At 43.1% G+C, this 18674-nt stretch overlaps 1 protein-coding gene and 1 pseudogene across 2 annotated transcripts; one reads left to right on the top strand and one right to left on the bottom strand.

The window, feature by feature from the left end:
- Positions 1 to 537: 537 nt before the first annotated feature.
- On the bottom strand, positions 538 to 4872 carry LOC147979688 (uncharacterized; annotated as a pseudogene).
- Positions 4873 to 8975: 4103 nt separating this feature from the next.
- Positions 8976 to 14352, top strand: EMB3103 (Pentatricopeptide repeat (PPR) superfamily protein). Of its 2 annotated transcripts, none has more exons than XM_048694393.2 (11): positions 8976 to 9285; positions 9430 to 9514; positions 9582 to 9845; positions 9960 to 10262; positions 11707 to 11811; positions 11909 to 12008; positions 12262 to 12581; positions 12802 to 12978; positions 13064 to 13192; positions 13431 to 13819; positions 13905 to 14352. In XM_048694393.2, exons 1-10 carry the CDS (start codon positions 9071 to 9073, stop codon positions 13653 to 13655), a joined length of 1923 nt encoding a protein of 640 aa, XP_048550350.2. In that variant the 5' UTR covers positions 8976 to 9070; the 3' UTR covers positions 13656 to 13819; positions 13905 to 14352. The 2 variants fall into 2 exon arrangements, with proteins under 2 accessions (XP_048550350.2, XP_048550351.2); XM_048694394.2 differs by having other exon boundaries at positions 13909 to 14352.
- The last annotated feature ends 4322 nt before the right edge of the window (positions 14353 to 18674 follow it).

Here is an 18674-nt window from a genome sequence, read left to right on the forward strand (position 1 = left end):
AGACGTAGGGCTGTTACTTCCTTCGAGAAGGGCCTGAACTCGTAAACCTCGCGTGTACAACTCCTCCATAGCTAGGATCTTGCCTCTATATTCCTACCCCCCATTCTACTGTCAGACTTAGAACCACGACACCTGATGAGCACAATTATGAGCTATTTCATTCAGCTACCTTGAGACAAAGAAAAAAGTGGCCTAAAGCTGTGAGGAGCAACCAAAGATCTAAGCTAACTGACTTCTGATCTTTCTGCAAATAAGGATCCCTGACCAATATAGAAGCAAAAACATAGCAGCAGTTCCAGCCGACAGAGGGAAATTTGATTGGAAAGTAGAAGCTTGTCCAGTAATTGTAAGATCCGAGCGTCCAGGATTGTTTTAGCACTTCCAGGAGGCGTTAGAGAATCTTTTCGGCCCTGCAATGTGAAGATCAGACGCAATTGTGTTCCCTAGAGCTGGCCTTTGGACGGTCTATGTTTTCCCTTCATCCTGAAGTTTATTGAAACACACAAGGCCCACAAAATGCCAAACCTGTCATTCAGCTCAATAGCAACGAACAACATGGATTGCAAAGCCCTGAAATTGAAAATTAGATAGAAGAGAAACTACAGGGCAAATCATACTCCTATGAGCTGAAGCGAAGCAACATATGTCGGGTTCAAAAACTGATCTAAGAACCTGATGAGCTACATTATGAGCAATACCATTTATCTATTTAGAAATGTGAAACACCTGCGATTGAAGATCTGAAGAATAGTGGAAGAAATCAGCCAAAGTTTTCCTGATAGACCAAGGAGTGGAAGCTTCAGAAATCCTTTTATTTGCCGCAACCGAAGCCAAGGAAAGACAATCTGTGAGAAAAGTAGGTCTGGTAATGTGCAGACGACTGGCCACCTGTGCGGCAAAAAGAAGGGCAAGAGCTTCAGCTTGCAAAGGTGTGCTTGTAATGGATGTGGACGCCTGAATCTGCACATTTACTTCAATTTGATCTTGTTGCAAAGAAAGATAGACTCCAACTCCAGTAGCTGCCGCTCCCTGAGTTAAACCTGGAACTTTTTTACATTTAAAAGCAGCATCAGAATAAATTTTGGGGCCTACAATAAGAAGATCAGATTTAAGTGTTTGACCCTGCAAAGGAATTTGGTTAGTGGAAATCGAATACCGGATGGGGGTCTGCGGCTGTAAGTGTAGAGAGTTGTTAAGAAGATCATTAGATTCAGAAGATAAAGCATTTGCAACGATATTAACATGGTGAGGGAGAGCCTTTTTCCTGTCAAAAATAAAATCATTTCTTACTTTCCAAAGGCACCACATAAAGTTGAGAATGTTAGAAATAGAAGCGTGTGGATGGTTCATATTAAGTAAAGCAAGAATAATGTTGTGCATAATGGAATAGCTCTGAATTAAAACATCTGATCTAATATACCAAGGATGGCCGAACCAAGCTGCTCTAGCAAAATCACAAAGAAAAAAGAGGTGAATCTCATTCTCCTGTTGGCCACATCTGCAACATAGTTCAGAAATATGTATAGAAAAACGACCAGCCCTCAAACCTGTAGGAAGAGCTTTCCGAAGAAGCCTCCAAGCAAATGTTTGGACCCTGGGAATCATAAGCTTTTGCTTCCAAATCATCTTGAGAAGATTTTTAACCTGCAAAGAAACATGAGAAGGGGCATTCCTCGGATTGGCATGAATATCTTGCAAACACAATTTATAACCAGATTTAGAAGAACAAATTCCATTAGGAGTAAGACCCCAACATAGCATATCAGGACAATCTTCATTTTCCTATGGCTAGTCAGACACGAGCATGTCAATTCGCCTATGTGATGTGTGTTTGTGCTTGGATCTAGGCACCGGGTCAACAACTCTGATGTTGATGGCGATATGATGATTCATTTTCCTATGGCTAGTGGCAACCCCAATCCACCTTGGGTCCACCTTGGCACCTTCATTGCTGCCTTTTCCAAGGTGTTGACGGGAAGGATAATGGCATTCGTGTTTGAAGAAGACTGGATTGACTCAGGAGTTTCCATCTCACATGCTCAAGTCGAGTCGAGATTTAGTGAAGTTTCTTAAGAATCCTCGCAACGGATCAGGAGAAGTATACGCATCGAATGATCATCATTTTTGCTGCAGCGTTCTCGACGAGTGGTGATGTTGACACTAATAGACTTCGTTCTTGGCAGTCTCAGTTTTTCGGGGTGAAATCCCTAAGGCTGACCCGTGTACCTGGCAATGGCGGTTTTCTAGTAGTTCCCTTGCTGAAGGCATTGTTTGGAGACTGAACCTTCTCCAGGGTGAAAATCTAGGATCTGACTATGATAGTTGGACCGACCAGACGATGACGGTGTTTTTGCACTGTTTCCTTCAAGAGGCGTCGCTTTGGAGAACCTTTTTTGGAGTACATGTGTCATCACTACTAGTGATGCTCTTGCTGATGTGAGTACGATTGTTTTGGCGGGGACTTTGTTTTCTTTTTTCTTTTATTTTTTCGATTGTGTGCATCCTTAATGTTGCAGAGCCTGAGTGAAATTGGTATCAACTTGATATTAATATATTTCCTTTATCAGGAAAAAGATCACGGGGAGGCCCATCACATTCCCTATCGGCAATCGCCACAAAGTCGCCACCTCCCACTCACGTACAGAATGGTGCAACCAACAAGCTAACAACCCCGATCTGGTTAATTTGAACCCTTCCTTCCCTTTATTGGTTCCTTTCCGCTTTCTCCTTCTTTTCATTTTTTCATTTGCTTTTTCCTTTTTGTTTTCTATTTTTTCTTCTTCCTGGGTCAATGAATTATCTCGCAAATACGTGCACTTTTTCTTCAAATTGATGAACTTATTTTGAAATTAGATGAACTTCCTTTCAAATTGATGAACTATTTGAAAACTTTTTGTGTATTTTTTTAAATCCATTAACCTTTTTTTTATTTTCCTGATGAACTGTTTTCAAATGAATGCACTTTTTTTTCAAATCTGTTGAACTTTTTTCAAAATCGATGAACTTTTTTGGATTCGATGAACTTTTTCTAATTATGATGAACTTTTCTCAAATTCGATGAACTTTTCTCAGATTCGATGAGCTTTTTCCAGTTATGATGAACCTTCTCAAATTTGATAAACTTTTTTTTCAGATTCAATGAACTTTCTTCAAATTCAATGAATTTTTTTTTGAATTCTATGAACATTTTTTAAAAATCAATGATTATTTTTCAAATTTGTGAAACTTTTTTAAAATTTCAATGAATTTGAAAAAAAGTTCATCAAAAATGAAAAAAATCATCGTTTTGAAAAGAGTTCACGAATTAGAAAAAAAATCATCAAATAAGGAAGAAGAAAATAAACAGAAAACAGAAAATGGAATAAAGGAAAAAGGAAATAAGGCAAAAGGAAAGAAGAAAGAAGAGAAAGAAGATAAAAACGGAAAAGATGTAAACATTCACACCTACCCAAGCGTCCTAGTGGTCAGCCTAGCGTAGCAGGAAGAATGAGGACGCAGGTTCGATTCGTTAGCGGGGGCGCTTTTGTTTTTGCTGAATTTTCTTTTGCATGCACTGCGCCCCTGTATTGGGCATTTCTTTTTGCGTGCGCTCCCGTATTGGGCATTTCTTTTGTGTGTGCTGCGCCCCCGTATTGGACCGGCCCAAGAGCCCTGACTAGGAGCTCCCCTTTTCTTAGCGGGGCACTTTCGTTTTTGTTGAATTTCCTTTGGCCGATACTAGGCGTCGGCGCACCGGCCGAACGCTTCGGCCTGTCCAACCCTAGCCGTTAGATCGGCCCATCCCGATCCGTTGGATCTTTATCCAATCAGGTCATCTTCTTCCTCTGGCGAGCGCGGACAGGAAAAAGTAACCCCGTCTCGTTGAATTTTCTTTTGCATGCACTGCGCCCCTGTATTGGGCATTTCTTTTTGCGTGCGCTCCCGTATTGGGCATTTCTTTTGCGTGTGCTGCGCCCCCGTATTGGACCGGCCCAAGAGCGCTGACTAGGAGCTCCCCTTTTCTTAGCGGGGCACTTTCGTTTTTGTTGAATTTCCTTTGGCCGATACTAGGCGTCGGCGCATCAGCCGAACGCTTCGGCCGGTCCAACCCTAGCCGTTAGATCGGCCCATCCCGATCCGTTGGATCTTTATCCAATCAGGTCATCTTCTTCCTCTCGCGAGCGCGGACAGGAAAAGTAACCCCGTCTCGCCGGCCGCACGTGTTTCCCCTCGTCGCCACCCCCTTGCCTGTCCTCCCCGTCTCTGATCGCCGCCCGTCTTCGCCGGCCGCCCTGGTCACCGGTCCCAGCCCTCGGCGGCCGAGCGCTTTCGTTTTTGCTGAATTTTCTTTTGCATGCACTGCGCCCCTGTATTGGGCATTTCTTTTTGCGTGCGCTCCCGTATTGGGCATTTCTTTTGCGTGTGCTGCGCCCCCATATTGGACCGGCCCAAGAGCGCTGACTAGGAGCTCCCCTTTTCTTAGCGGGGCACTTTCGTTTTTGTTGAATTTCCTTTGGCCGATACTAGGCGTCGACGCACCGGCCAACGCTTCGGCCGGTCCAACCCTAGCCGTTAGATCGGCCCATCCCGATCCGTTGGATCTTTATCCAATCAGGTCTTCTTCTTCCTCTCGCGAGCGCGGACAGGAAAAGTAACCCCGTCTCGCCGGCCGCACGTGTTTCCCCTCGTCACCATCCCCTTGCCTGTCCTCTCCGTCTCTGATCGCCGCCCGTCTTCGCCGGCCGCCCTGGTCACCGGTCCCAGCCCTCGGCGGCTGTCCTCGTCACCGGCTTCGCCCATGCAACAGTGTAGCTTCCGTGGCAACCGTTGTAGCTCCAATGGCGACGACCGGAGCTCACCGGCGTGCTCACCGGTGTGCTCGCAGGCGCTCATCCCCCCGCTTACAACAAAAAAAAATCAAGCGCCCAGGGAGATGCCCAGTGCTGCAACCTACGCCGAAAAAGCTACAATAGGTGACGAAAAAGGCTTCAACCAGCTATGGAAAAAGTTTCAACTCGTATGACGAAAAACTATGAACGACAAAAGAAAAGTTACAACCGGTGACAAAAAAGCTTCATCTGGCGATGAAAAAAGCTTCATCCGATAATGAAAAAAGCTTCAACTGTGAAGCCGTAAGCCATGGACGACAAATGAAAAAGCTACAACCGGCTGTTGCAAAAGCTACAACTGGCATTGAAAATGTCACACGGTCGTAGCAGAAAGAAATGCCGGTTCCAACACAAAAACAATGTAGCATATCCAACATGCCCACACCCGGCACTGCTCGTGGCTTTCCCCCTCGCCGGTCGCCGGTTGAAACTTTTCACACATGCAATTGAAGCATTTCTGTTAGCGGTTGCAACTTTTCTGATTTGCATAGTCTAGTTGTAGCTTTCTCTCTCAATGGTTGGAGCTTTTTCCAACTACAGTTGAAGCTTTTCTATCAAATGGTTGTAGCTATTTTCTTTTTAGCAGCGCTTGGCCAAGGCTTTTTGTGTCATTTCGGTTGAAGCTTTTTTCATTGAAGGTTGTAGCATTTCATGTCAACGGTTGTAGCTTTCCGGCGATGGCGCTGACAGCTTGTAGCTTCCTCAACATCCAGTTGAAGCTTTCCATCAAGGGGGATGAAGCTTTTTTGTAAAATGGTTGCAACATGAGGGGGTGCGACGGTTTCTGCAGAAGCCTCTGGTGTTGCCCATCGCCGCCCGACTCGTCGGCGGTGAGGCAGAAGCACGAGGCGTGTGGGAGTTGCAACCGCCGGGAATGAGATTGGTCAACGGCCTTGCTGCATCCAATGGCGAAGGGAGGTGTAAGCATGCGGGGTGAGATCTACATCGATAGCCGTGCGGGGATTCGATCTTCCATGGCCGACGGCGAGCTCCTCAAGCGTTGCAGTGATGGAGGCAGGAGATGCGGGCGTCGACGCTGCGTGCTACAACGATGGACGCAGGAGGCGAGGATGGGGCGAGATTCATGCAGCTGCGAGACGGGGATGAGGCGAGACCCGCGAGATAACGCGGGAGGACTAGTCAACTCGGGTCCACCGCGCCACGTGGTTGCTCGCGAGTGGGTCGCGCGTGCGCGCGTGGACTGGACCGGCCGAAGCTTCCGCCGGTGCACCGTCTCTCAACAGTTACTCGTATTGGGCATTTCCTTCTGCGTGCGCTGCGCCCCCGTATTGGGCATTTCCTTTTGCGTGCGCTGCGCCCCCCGTATTGGGCCGGCCCAAAAGCGCGGCTGCATGGGCGCCGAAGGCGCTGACTAGGAGCTCCCCTTTTTTAGGTGTAGCCAGGAGGGAAAATCCTACTTGCCGCTCATTGCGGCAAGTAGTCGACGCTTCGCACAGGGCAGGTGCGAGGGAGCGACCGAGTGGGCCGGCCTGTTTAGCGTTACAGCAGACCCCGGTTTTTGGAACCTTCTATGATGTTTCCAGCCGGTTTTTTCCGGTTTTGGGAACCTTCTAGAAGGTTCCTGAACCGGCTTTTTCTTTTTTAGTTTCTTTTTTGTTTTTCGTTTTTCTATTTCTCTTCTTTTTCTTTTTTCTTTTCCTTTTTTTCTTTTCAAGTTTATTTTCAAAAAAATCCGAATTTCAATTTTTTTTCCTGTTTTTCAGATTTTGTTCAAAAATTCAAAAAATGTTCCCATTTCACAAAATTTGTTCATAAATTCAAAAAATGTTCCTGCTTTCAAATTTTTGTTCCGAATTTTCAGAAAATGTTCCTGTTTTTTCAAAAATTGTTCAAATTATTTTTGTTCATTTTTGAGAAATTTGAAAATTAATGGCATGGATTTAAAAAAATGCCTGTTTTCAAAAAAAATTCACAAATTTCAAAAAATGTTCTTATTTTTCAAATTTTTGTTCATGTATTAAAAAATGTTCTTGTTTTTCAAATTTTTCAAAAAATGTTCTTATTTTTTAAATCATGTTCAGTTTACGCAGCTGAAAAATGTTCACCTATATAAAAAATGTTCGTACTTTCAAAAAATGTTCGAAGCACTAGAAAAAAGTTTCCGTTTCAACTGTTTGGTCATGTATATAAATTCCTGTTTCAAATGTTTTTTCTTTTCTTTATTTTCTTTCTATTTCTTTGTGGTCAGGTTTTTCTTTTTCTGTTTTCTTTTTATTCAATTTAAATTTCTTTTTCCACAAATATTCAAGATTCTAAAAAAAGTTCAAATTTTTGAAAAAGTTCCTGTTTTCAAATTTTGTTCCTACATTCAAAAAATGTTCGCATTTTAAAATTGTTTGGGAATTTAAAAAACTGTTCCTGTTTTCAAATTTTGTTCCTACATTAAAAAATGTTCGCATTTTAAAATTGTTTGGGAATTTAAAAAAATGTTCCTGTTTTCAAATTTCCTACATTCAAAAAATGTTCCCATTTTAAAATTGTTTGGGAATTTCAAAAAATGTACCTGTTTTCAAATTTTGTTCCTACATTCAAAAAATGTTCGCATTTTAAAATTATTTGGGAATTTCAAGAAATGTTCCTGTTTTCAAATTTTGTTCCTACATTCAAAAAATGTTCACATTTTCAAATTGTTTGGCAATTTTAAAAAATGTTCCTATTTTCAAATTTTGTTCCTACATTCAAAAAATGTTTGCATTTTAAAATTGTTTGGGAATTTCAAAAAATGTTCTTGTTTTCAAATTTTTTCATACATTCAAAAAATGTTCGCATTTTAAATTTTTTTGGGAATTTCAAAAAATGTTCCTGTTTTCAAAATTTTGTTCACAATTTCAAAAAATGTTCTCGTTTTCAAAATTTGTTCACAAATTAAATAATTGTTCAGGGAGTTACAGATAATGTGCAGGCTTTCAATTTTGTTCGGAATTTAAATAATGTTCCTTTAAAAAAACTGTTCACAAATTCAAAATACTTTTCTGGTTTCTATTTTTTTAATCTTTTTTGAAAAGGTTTGAAATTCGAATTTTATTTGTGTTTTTCGAATTTTATTTGTGTTTTTAAAAAGTGTTCACGGTCCGGCCGCTACAGTACATCTCTGAGCTGACCCTCTCCTTAGTTCATTTAAAATTCCGCGGTGTATAACAATCACTAACGCGCTGCCAGGTCGAGTGGCTAGCCAGAGTCCTTCAGAAGCCAGAGGTTGCGACTTCGATCCCCCACTGGGTCGCTCTATTTTTTACCTACACCGCGTTTGTTCGCTCGCTGCAGTGCTTCGAATGGGCCGGCCCACTCGGTGCGCGCCCCTGTGCGATATGGCGGCAATTTGCCACAAAATGCGGCACATAGGACCTCTCAGCCAGGAGGGCTGCGGAGTTGTATTCCACTGAAACTCCTGGGCCGAAAGTGTTCACGCCAGGAATGGAGCCCCTGTGCGATATGGCGGCAATTTGCCACAAAATGCGGCACATAGGACCTCTCAGCCAGGAGGGCTGCGGAGTTGTATTCCACTGAAACTCCTGGGCCGAAAGTGTTCACGCCAGGAATGGAGCCCATGGAGAAATTCAGACGATATTGTTGTGGACGAACACAACCCCACCCTCCCGTTCTCCGGCGAACGAGACGACACTCCGCTCGGCTCGCTCGGACTCAGGCGAGATGGAAGCCGCGTCCTTGCCGCTCGCCACCTCCCGCTTCCTCTCCCCGCCAGCGGCTGCGGCGTCCTGCTCCCGCACGAGGAGCCTCCCTTTCGTCCGCGCCGCCAATCAGGCACTGGAAGCACGTAAAGTCCCCAAAGCCCAGCGGCCGTCACCCCGGCGCAACGCCGTCGCTGAGGTCAAGGCCGCCCCCGACCCCGTCGCTGCCCTAACCAGGTACAACGCCGCTCTATTTTTTACCTACACCGCGTTTGTTCGCTCGCTGCAGTGCTTCGAATGGGCCGGCCCACTCGGTGCGCGCCCCTGTGCGATATGGCGGCAATTTGCCGCAAAATGCGGCACATAGGACCTCTCAGCCAGGAGGGCTGCGGAGTTGTATTCCACTGAAACTCCTGGGCCGAAAGTGTTCACGCCAGGAATGGAGCCCATGGAGAAATTCAGACGATATTGTTGTGGACGAACACAACCCCACCCTCCCGTTCTCCGGCGAACGAGACGACACTCCGCTCGGCTCGCTCGGACTCAGGCGAGATGGAAGCCGCGTCCTTGCCGCTCGCCACCTCCCGCTTCCTCTCCCCGCCAGCGGCTGCGGCGTCCTGCTCCCGCACGAGGAGCCTCCCTTTCGTCCGCGCCGCCAATCAGGCACTGGAAGCACGTAAAGTCCCCAAAGCCCAGCGGCCGTCACCCCGGCGCAACGCCGTCGCTGAGGTCAAGGCCGCCCCCGACCCCGTCGCTGCCCTAACCAGGTACACAGACCGGCAGCATTCGTTTCCTGTCCTTGTAGTGATTCCTCACAGCCCACAGTAAGCTCAGCTGCTGTAGCCTTTGGATTATCCCACTTGCGTACTGCTAACCAGAGTTGAATCTAAACCCTGCGAACTCTGCTACAGGCTCGAAGATGTGTTGCAGACACAGGACTGCAACATAATCTTGCGCCACTATGGAGAAATCAGGCGATGGGATGTGCTTTCTAAGGTAGTTATCGGCGACTGTGAATTATGCCAGTGTCAGTAGACACGAGTCATTCTCAACTTTGTTTCAGGTCTTCGGGTGGATGCAGGAGCATGACATGCTCAACATTGCGTCTTACAGCAGCTATTTCAAGTACCTGGGGTTGAGCCGTAATGCTGCGAAAGCTCTGCAAGTGTACGGTTCCATTCAGGACCAGTCGACCAGAGTCAATGTTTCTGTTTGTAATTCTCTTCTCGGGTGCTTGGTGAAGAACGGGAGATCCGACAGCACCTTCAAGCTTTATGATGAGATGATACGAGGAGGTCTATCACCTGATCTCTTCACCTACAGTACTGTATGGGACATTGAACCCCCATCTTTCCATACTAGCATTTGTTTTAGGCTTCACACAACCTCTTTTCGCTTGGATGAATAACTTTTGCATTCTTTTTTCCTATCCACCCCCCAGCTGCTGTCAGGGTGCATGAAGTTGAAGCACGGGTACGCTAAGGCAATGGAGTTGATCAATGAGCTCAACTCACGCGGTCTTCAGATGGATAGTGTAATATATGGTACCCTCTTGGCAATATGTGCATCTCATAACTACTGTGAGGAAGCTGAGGCATACTTCAAGAAATTGAAGGATAAAGGCCATAATCCTAATCTGTTTCACTACAGTTCCCTGTTGAACGCGTATTCAGTAAATTCTTATTATGAAAAAGCTGAGCTGTTGATGAAAGATTTGAGGTCTTCTGGTTTAACACCAAATAAGGTCTATTTTCTTTGCTTGTCCCTTATTAAATCTTTTTATGATCTATGCTTTCTGATCTGCTGAAGTCCGTGATCCTGTCAGTCTCATTTCTAAGCTTGCCGTGTTGAGTACGTTTTTCAATAGACATGACACATCCCTATGACAAGTTGCACAATTGGTTTGCGTCGATATTGAGAAATTCTAGGTGACACTTGGGGGTGTAGCTTTCAGAGGTCATGTTCATGGTGCTTAAACTTCTATGCAACTTGGGTTTTTCAGCTGCATCATTTATGTTTCTTTGTTAAGGTATCTTGTGCAACTATATTATAACTTACAACTTCCATCATGTAGCATGTCAGTGAATAGTGTTTCTCCATCTGCGTGATAACAAATACATAACTGACACTACTTTTGCGATGCCTATTCTTGAATTACTTGGGCATACTCTGTCTAGGTGCTGAAATGTTCTGTTGCTGCTTTCCATATGATCTGTTGAATAGGGTTTCTAGTTTGATGGCTTCGGTTAAAAGTGAGGGCACTAGTGCTCATGTATCTTCTATAATATAGCCTCTCTACGACCAATCCCATCCACAAAATGCTGTTATTTTGTACGTCGACACAGTCTGCAAAATGTAACTGTGACCACTAATTTATATTCATAAAACCCAATGGATTATGATACTACGGAAGTACTGAGGCAAGACCACACATGTCATTCCAAGTATCCGATGTCAATGCTTAAAAGGATATTGTTAGTCAAATATTTGAAGTTTGACTAAAGGCCTCGTTCGCAATGGAGTTTTTCCAGAGGAACATAGGAAGAGTGTAGAAACAGCCAATCCATAGGAGTTGATCTATTGGTATTTACTTCACAGGAATTTACCCAGATGAACACTGTAGCAGACCAGAGGAACCCTATTGAGTTCCTCTGATTTTACGGGAACTAAAACATTGGGTCCAACCTCATTTTTGCGCGGAAGCCCGAGGCAAAGAGAGATAATGATACCATGTGATATAACTTGTTTGCCATGGGCTTTAATGGTCCAAGAAATAGGCATGTGCAGCCTATGCTCCTGTTATGATAGCATTGTTAGAGTTATATTTATGGTGGCCTTTGGCCTTTTGCATTCTGGCCTTTGGCCTCCCCTGTACATGTATATATGATGGCGTTCGCCTCCTGATAATACTAAGTTGCATATTTCCTAACAAGCATCACTTCTCTGCTGCAGCATTGTCATTGTAGTAGCATTCCTGATTTTTTATATTCCTATGTTCCAAACACGTTAAAATTATGTCCAAAATACAGATTTTTGTGAACCGGAGGGAGTACCTACTATCTAATTCTCTGTTGAATGCTGTACTCATGCAATTGAACTTCTATACATTTCGAAATTATCTTTGGATATTCAAGAAAATGGTGCTGCTATGGATGTCAATCTAACTTCTCATTAAATTCCCTTTGCAGGTTATACTGACCACTTTGTTGAAGGTATATTCTAAAGGTGGTCTGTTTGAGAAGGCTAAGGAGTTGCTAACTGAATTGGAAGCCTCAGGCTTTGCACAGGATGAGGTAAAACATGTGATCTCACACACAACACTGCTCATATCTAAGTTTGTATGGTCCTATAAATTGACCGTAATTATGCTTTATGGCATGCTGTGTACAGATGGCATATTGCATATTGATTGATGCACTTGCCAAAGGAGGAAAGATATGGGAAGCAACAATGGTGTTTAATGAAATGAAAGAAAAAGGTGTCAAGTCTGGTACGATATCTAACCAGAAATCCCACTGAAGTACCTCTATCAGTTTGTCGTTCTAAATGCAACGATGCAGTTCCTGGATCCTGATTAGTAAACTGTGTTTGCCAGTTTTAAGCATTTGATTTTCTTTTGTCTGCCTCTTATAACTTATTCATTTGATTGCATGACTCTGACTCTCTGTGTCTCTTAGTGGGGTGCTATTACTATTTGTGTCTTCTTGATCTTGTCTGATGACCTTATCCTCTGGTTTCTGCAGATGGCTATGCATTTAGTATCATGATTTCAGCATTACATCGAAGTGGTTATCGTGAAGAAGCAAAAAATCTTGCAAAAGAATTTGAGGATCAGAATGCCACATATGATCTTGTTATGCTTAACACATCACTTCGTGCTTACTGCAATACATATGATACGGAAAGTGTAATGAGAATGCTGAAGAAAATGGATGAGTTGAATATATCACCTGATGATATCACGTTTAATACCTTAATAAGGTACTTCTGCAAGGCAAAGGTCTATCACCTAGCATACAAGACGATTGTAGATATGCATACGAAAGGCCATCAACTGAATGAGGTATTTTGGTTCTTGTATCTTGGAACAAGTCTCTAAAACGTCTTATATTTATGTACAGAGGGAGTATATCTTTACTAAGCTACATTCTGGATAAAGCCAATTGTTAAATTCTTGGTAAATTCGGTTTATTGGAATTATGACATGCTTGCAGAACAGTGTGGGGCATCACATATTTGTTGTGATTCTGTTAGTAACTAAAATTTCTATAAACCTTGTCCAGGAGCTTTGTTCTGAGGTAATGGTGCAGCTAGGAGAAGCAGGTTTTCCTTCTGAAGCGTTTTCTGTGTATAATATGATGAGATATAGTAAGAGAACAGTTTGTAAATCTCTTCACGAGAAGGTTTTAGGCATCTTAGTTCCAGCAGGACTTCTGAAGGATGCCTATATAGTTATTAAGGTATTATGCTTTTGGCATTTACTACCGGTATCTCTATTGTTTATTTTGCGTGTATTCACTAACAAAAAAAATGCTGATTTAACAGGACAATGGAGAGTCGATATCTCCACGCTCTTTGGAGAAATTTGCTACACAATTCATGATCTCTGGCAACATAAATTTGATTAACGATGTTATGAAAGCCCTAAACCATTCAGGATGGCGTATAAGCCAGGTGACTCTTTTGTACTGTACTTGGTACTTTCTAAGTATAGTTTGGAGTTGAACCTGGATGGCTGGAAACTGAAAACTGGTAAAATCTTAGACCTGGCTAGGACAAAGGGGATGCTCCAAAAATCACATGATAGAAGTTGACTAAAATTTCAATGTTGCAACTTTGTATATACATACACTTGATATTCTTAAATCTGACATATATCTTCCAATGGTGAATGTGATCGTTCCACATGCAGGAAACCTTTGGTAGAGCAATTCAGCGATACATCCAGAAGCCCGATAAGAAGCAACTATTGTTATGCCTCTTGGACTGGATGACTGGTCAAGGCTATTCCGTGGACTCATCATCAAGGAACTTGGTTTTGAAAAATGCACAACTCTTTGGCCAAAAACAACTGATAGCAGAAATCCTTTCAAAGCAGCAAGCAGCTTCAAGGATAACAAATAAGCTCATTGATTAACACAAAATTTAATCAAATCGAAGTAGTTCAGATTCATCATATAATGTTCCGGAGATAGTTTTTTGATGATCGACGATACCAAATTCACAAGGGTCTGTCAGGTTACAAGTTATCATCCTCATGTTTCCAGGCTACAAGCAAAACTTGTTGAGTTTCAGATTATGGTATGCGGTGTATGTCTAAATATAGTTTAAATTTATCTATTATATCTATGTGCAATGTCTGAGCTTGACTTCACGTCTATTTTAGCCAGGCTATTCAATTCAGCGAGGTCACCCACTAGAACTGCAACTGGGATTGAGGATGACAACCGGTCTTGCAGTGATGTTAATATTGGATCTTGGAATGGCTAAGAGGAACGGAAGTAAGTTAATAGTTACATTTCTTGACAACTTCATCTGTGCAAGTTGCTCAAATTTGGTGGTTGTGCGATTGGCATTATGTTCTTGCTGGAAACAAGTGCGTAGTTCTGGAAAGCTGAACTGAAGATTTTTTAATCTTTTGGGGTGTTGCTGTACATGCTTTTCTGTAAAAGCATAGTGAAACATGGAAAGGGCATGTAGCGACCCGACCTCAAACGGTCAAGGCTATGTGTATCTGTGCCATCCTTGGATCGGTATGCTGGCACATACAGTACATCAATGTATATATCAAAGTGCAATCACATATATAAATAACGTAAAACTGATATATATATCTCATAACTCTCAGCGGAAACAAACGAACGGGTGTGGAGTCCATAAACGCCAACAGCAGGTTGACTGTAGACCGTAACTCTACAACGTAACTCTTACTCGTCGTAGAAATTCCTGCAACATAAGATGTTGCAGCCCTGTAGGTCGGTACATTGAATGTACTGGCAAGTCACATCATAAGAATAATTAATCTATTTGTACATGCAATTTGGCTGGTGGGAAGCTCTAAGTTTAGCTTTTGCATAAAGCTAGTTTTTCCCTAGAATAAAAGATATTACTCTACCACTACAAGATAGCATAGGATGAGTGGGCAAACCCAACTCAATCGGTTCCTAAAGTTTCATTTAAAACCCAATTGTTTAAATTAAGAGTGATGAGATCTCCCAGCATTTCCATTACTAGATGTTCAAGTTGTCTATAACCGGGGACACGGCTAATCGATTAGGTTTTAATACTTTGCAGAGGTTTGCGTACTTTTCCCCACAAGACTCGATTGCCTCCCTTGAAGTTCTCGCAGTGCCTGGCGTTTGAGAACAGGATGACTGAGACATTGTCTTTCGAAATTATTTCCTCTTAACCCAGGGATAGACCAGTACACCTACTCATTCTACATCTGCTAGCCTATCTCGAAAGAGGTCACACTAACTACTCAACTAAGCAAGAGCCCATATTGACTTGTGGCTGCACACGTAAGCTTCTAGACATGAAAACATGTTTGATCCCTTTGAGACTGGGCGGACGGACCACTAGTGGTGCACCACCATGGATTTCCCATGCGTGCCCCACTATACTTCGCCACCATTCAAACCAATTTCCGCCTAGGTAGTTCATTTAAGTCTTGGTCCTGATTACTACTTTGTCACTCAAGTCTCGCCATGAACACTTCCCAATCCACGTCTACATTTGCGAGGCAGAAATAAACTTACATGGTGGTGACCAGGTTGTATGGTTCAGACCTACCTCAGATGAACTACTAGGTAAAAGCATAGCCATCGGGCATAAAACTCCTACCATGCAATCCTACTCCAAAGGACTAAGTGCATATATAAAACATAGATAATGGAAAGAATGGTCAAATGTGAACTTGCCTGGTAATAGTTGATGAAGAGTATATCGCTCTCAGAAATTTACTTAATAGAACTACTCGTCACTCTCCAATGAAAATCTATAAAGTCAAACATTGCATTCACATAAGCAATCATTTCGGAGAACCAAAATAACATGTAAAGCAAAAAGTCTCGAAAAAAACCAAATGAAGATCCAACACTCTTAGCTATCACAAAAATATTCTAAGTGCAAAACAACATATGACATAAGGTGCAAAACCGTGATGTGATCTATCGTGCATATAAAGCGTAGCACTAAAAATATCATAGACAGATCATAGTTGGGTGAAAATGTTGTGACAATGGTCCAAGTGGTAGGGTTGGGCTACGGTGACAAAGTGCAAAAAGAATTAACTCAAACTGAGCTACGGTTTAGGAGATATGGCCATTTGAAGTTCGAATTCAAATATGAATAATTTCAAATTTTGAATCTGACAAAAGTTTACAAAAATGGCACCACTGGGTAGATCTAATCACGACGAAGAATTTGCCGCTGGTTTCATATAATTTGGATCTACAGTTAAAAAACATACAACCATTCGAAGTTTAGGGGCTAAACTGAAAACTCAGGGACTTGACTGTGAAAGTTTTATTCGCGACCAGGTCCCTGGCAATGTGGCGGATTCCTACTGGCCAAAAAGTGTTCGCTGCAGAAACTTATACGACGAACGACTGCTATCTAAGCAAAACAGCGGCGACGACGACTAACTAAAACAAACACCGATCGGTTTTTTTTAACAAAACCCGTGGTTTAAGAAACCCGCGGTTAACCGATTTAAACAAAAAAATGAACGGAGGGGCGAGCGGTCGTCTTATAGAGGCGACGGCGACGTACAGGGGCGGCGGCGCTGGTGTTGGGCGGTGATGGGGCGGCGGCTGCGGTGACCTCCGACGGCGGGGAAAGAGGCGAACGGGACGAGCGCGTCGAGGGGGTCGCGATGGTGGTGGTGGCGCATGTCGGGGTGGCCGGCGACGAGCGAAGGGAGGCGGCAGCGTCCGGAGCTCCGGTGAGGGCGTGGCACGTCGGGGCGGCGGCGCTGGCGGACCTAGAGGCAAAACAAAGATGTCAAGGAGATGCGCACGGGCACGGGCAAAAGACTGTCAGAAAGATGGGGGTCAGGATGGCTCACCGGCGACGCAATCAACAGTGGAGCGACTCGACTCCGGCGAGATGCGGACGGACGGTGCGGCGGCTGAGAGCGGCTTGGGACGACACGAGAGAGCTGAATGGAGAGAGGGGGTCTGGGGCTTTTTATAGGCGAGGCTAGGGCGTCGGGGAGCAGTGGATAAGCCTCATCCGAGCGAGGAAGATGGTTGACGGGTTCGGGAGCACTAGCGCGGTGTTTATCCCGTGCGGCTCGAGAGGTTGAAGACGACCTGGGGAGTGGGCCCCACTGGCAGCTGCAGTGGGAGAGAGCGAGCGAGGGAAGAGGGACGAGAGGGAGAGCGACGCGAAGGCTTTTGGGCGGTGGAGTTGGGCCGTGGCCGAAAGCGCGAGTTCGGCCCACGTGGTGCGCGCGTGTGGGTGTGTGTGTTTTTTGTTTAGAAAACAAAAAGAAAAATACAACAGAGGAAAATAAGTAAAAAAATTACATAGGCATATTATATACCAAAATGTTCAGAAAAATACCAAGAATAATATGAACTATTTTTCAAGTTCAAATAAATTCCATAAGAATTCATAAAAGTCAAATAGTGCTAGTTTTGCATTTAAAATCAATAAAAATCATTTTTAAAATACGAAAAATAATTTCAAATTTATTTCCTCCTAATTTTCCATTACAGGGAATCATTTTACCCTTATTTCCATTTATTTATTTTTTAGGAGAAAAATAATTTGAATTAAAACTTAATAACTTCCAAGAGGATTTGAAATTTGGAATTTCAAATAACTTCAAAGTGACTTTCAAATTATTCTTTTGAAACTTCCAACTCTCTTTCTTCGCATTTGAAGAAGTCATTTTATCTTTCCCAATGAACTCATTGAGTAGCTTAAAGTTTCTAAATTTGACATATTCTCAATGGAATTCAAATCATTTTCAAACCCCTTTTCATTTCTTTAAATGGAAGAAGTCATATTATCTCCACTCTAGGGTTTTTTGATGAAATGAATTTGAATTCATGGAGATCAAAATGCAAGATGGAAAGTTTTGGGGAAGTCCTTTTATTCCCTCTCATGCAACTTTCAAAAGTTTCAATTTCACACGATCAATCACACAACAAACAAACAAACAATCATAATTAATTATTTAATATAACATTCCAAAATTTAGAATTTTGCGATGTTACAAACTATCACCCTTAAAATGAATCTCGTCCTCGAGATTTGGAGAGGCTAGAAAGAAGGTTAGGTTTGGGGGGTCTTCTTGAAAATCCATTCATCAACACAAGGTATGGGGTGCTACCACCCTTAGAAGCATGGTTACGGTTCCAACAGAACTCATGTACTCCATCCTTTGCGTTGGCGGTGTGAGTCTTCTCATATTCTCCGAGATAACTCTTTCACTTGTGCTCTTCTGGTAAGGGCATGGCCTTTTCCTTAAAATTCGGAGTCCTTGCATCAAAATAAGATCCTTCTGAGACTTGACAGGTCTGGCGCCAATGCTAAACAACTATCGAAAACCTCATGGTGGTCGACAATTTTTGGTTTCTCCTGCAGGAAATGGGTCTGGGTTGAACCTCACCGCATAACCTACAATTGGCAACATGTGCCTGTACATGGTTTCCATCATACTGCCATTCTAAGGTTCTTGGCTTGTCATGTCGACACTCTTCTAGGGTTTTAAGGCTCTCTGATTTTCCATCAACATATGATAGTTCATGATAGAAGTCTCCGGTATGGGGGGCAATCCATCCCGTACTTGAATCATTACCACATACACAGATAGTGAATCACGTATTCTAACACTTGGGCATCCTCACAATCATTGCAGAACTTCTCTTCTCCACGAATTGGGTTCAGGTAAACCCATTGGTTCTGTAAGCCAAACAAAACCTCTATCGTTTCTTCACAACTCTCGGGTTTACGTAACCTCCTATGAAACGTTGCTGATGAAATCACAATTCCAGAATTCTTCCTTCAACAAGGTTGTGCTTGCTTCTTTTTAAATCCTGGTCCTGTGGGTTATGGCCCACTTCAATACTTGTATATCTTTAACTCGTCCTTGGAGTTACTATTGTTCCATATTCCAACATTACATCTGCTTTAAATCCAATAG

This window comes from Triticum urartu, chromosome 3A, assembly GCF_056163025.1.
Source record: "Triticum urartu cultivar PI428250 chromosome 3A, HENAU_Tu73, whole genome shotgun sequence".
In the NCBI taxonomy this organism is placed as follows: domain Eukaryota; kingdom Viridiplantae; phylum Streptophyta; class Magnoliopsida; order Poales; family Poaceae; genus Triticum; species Triticum urartu.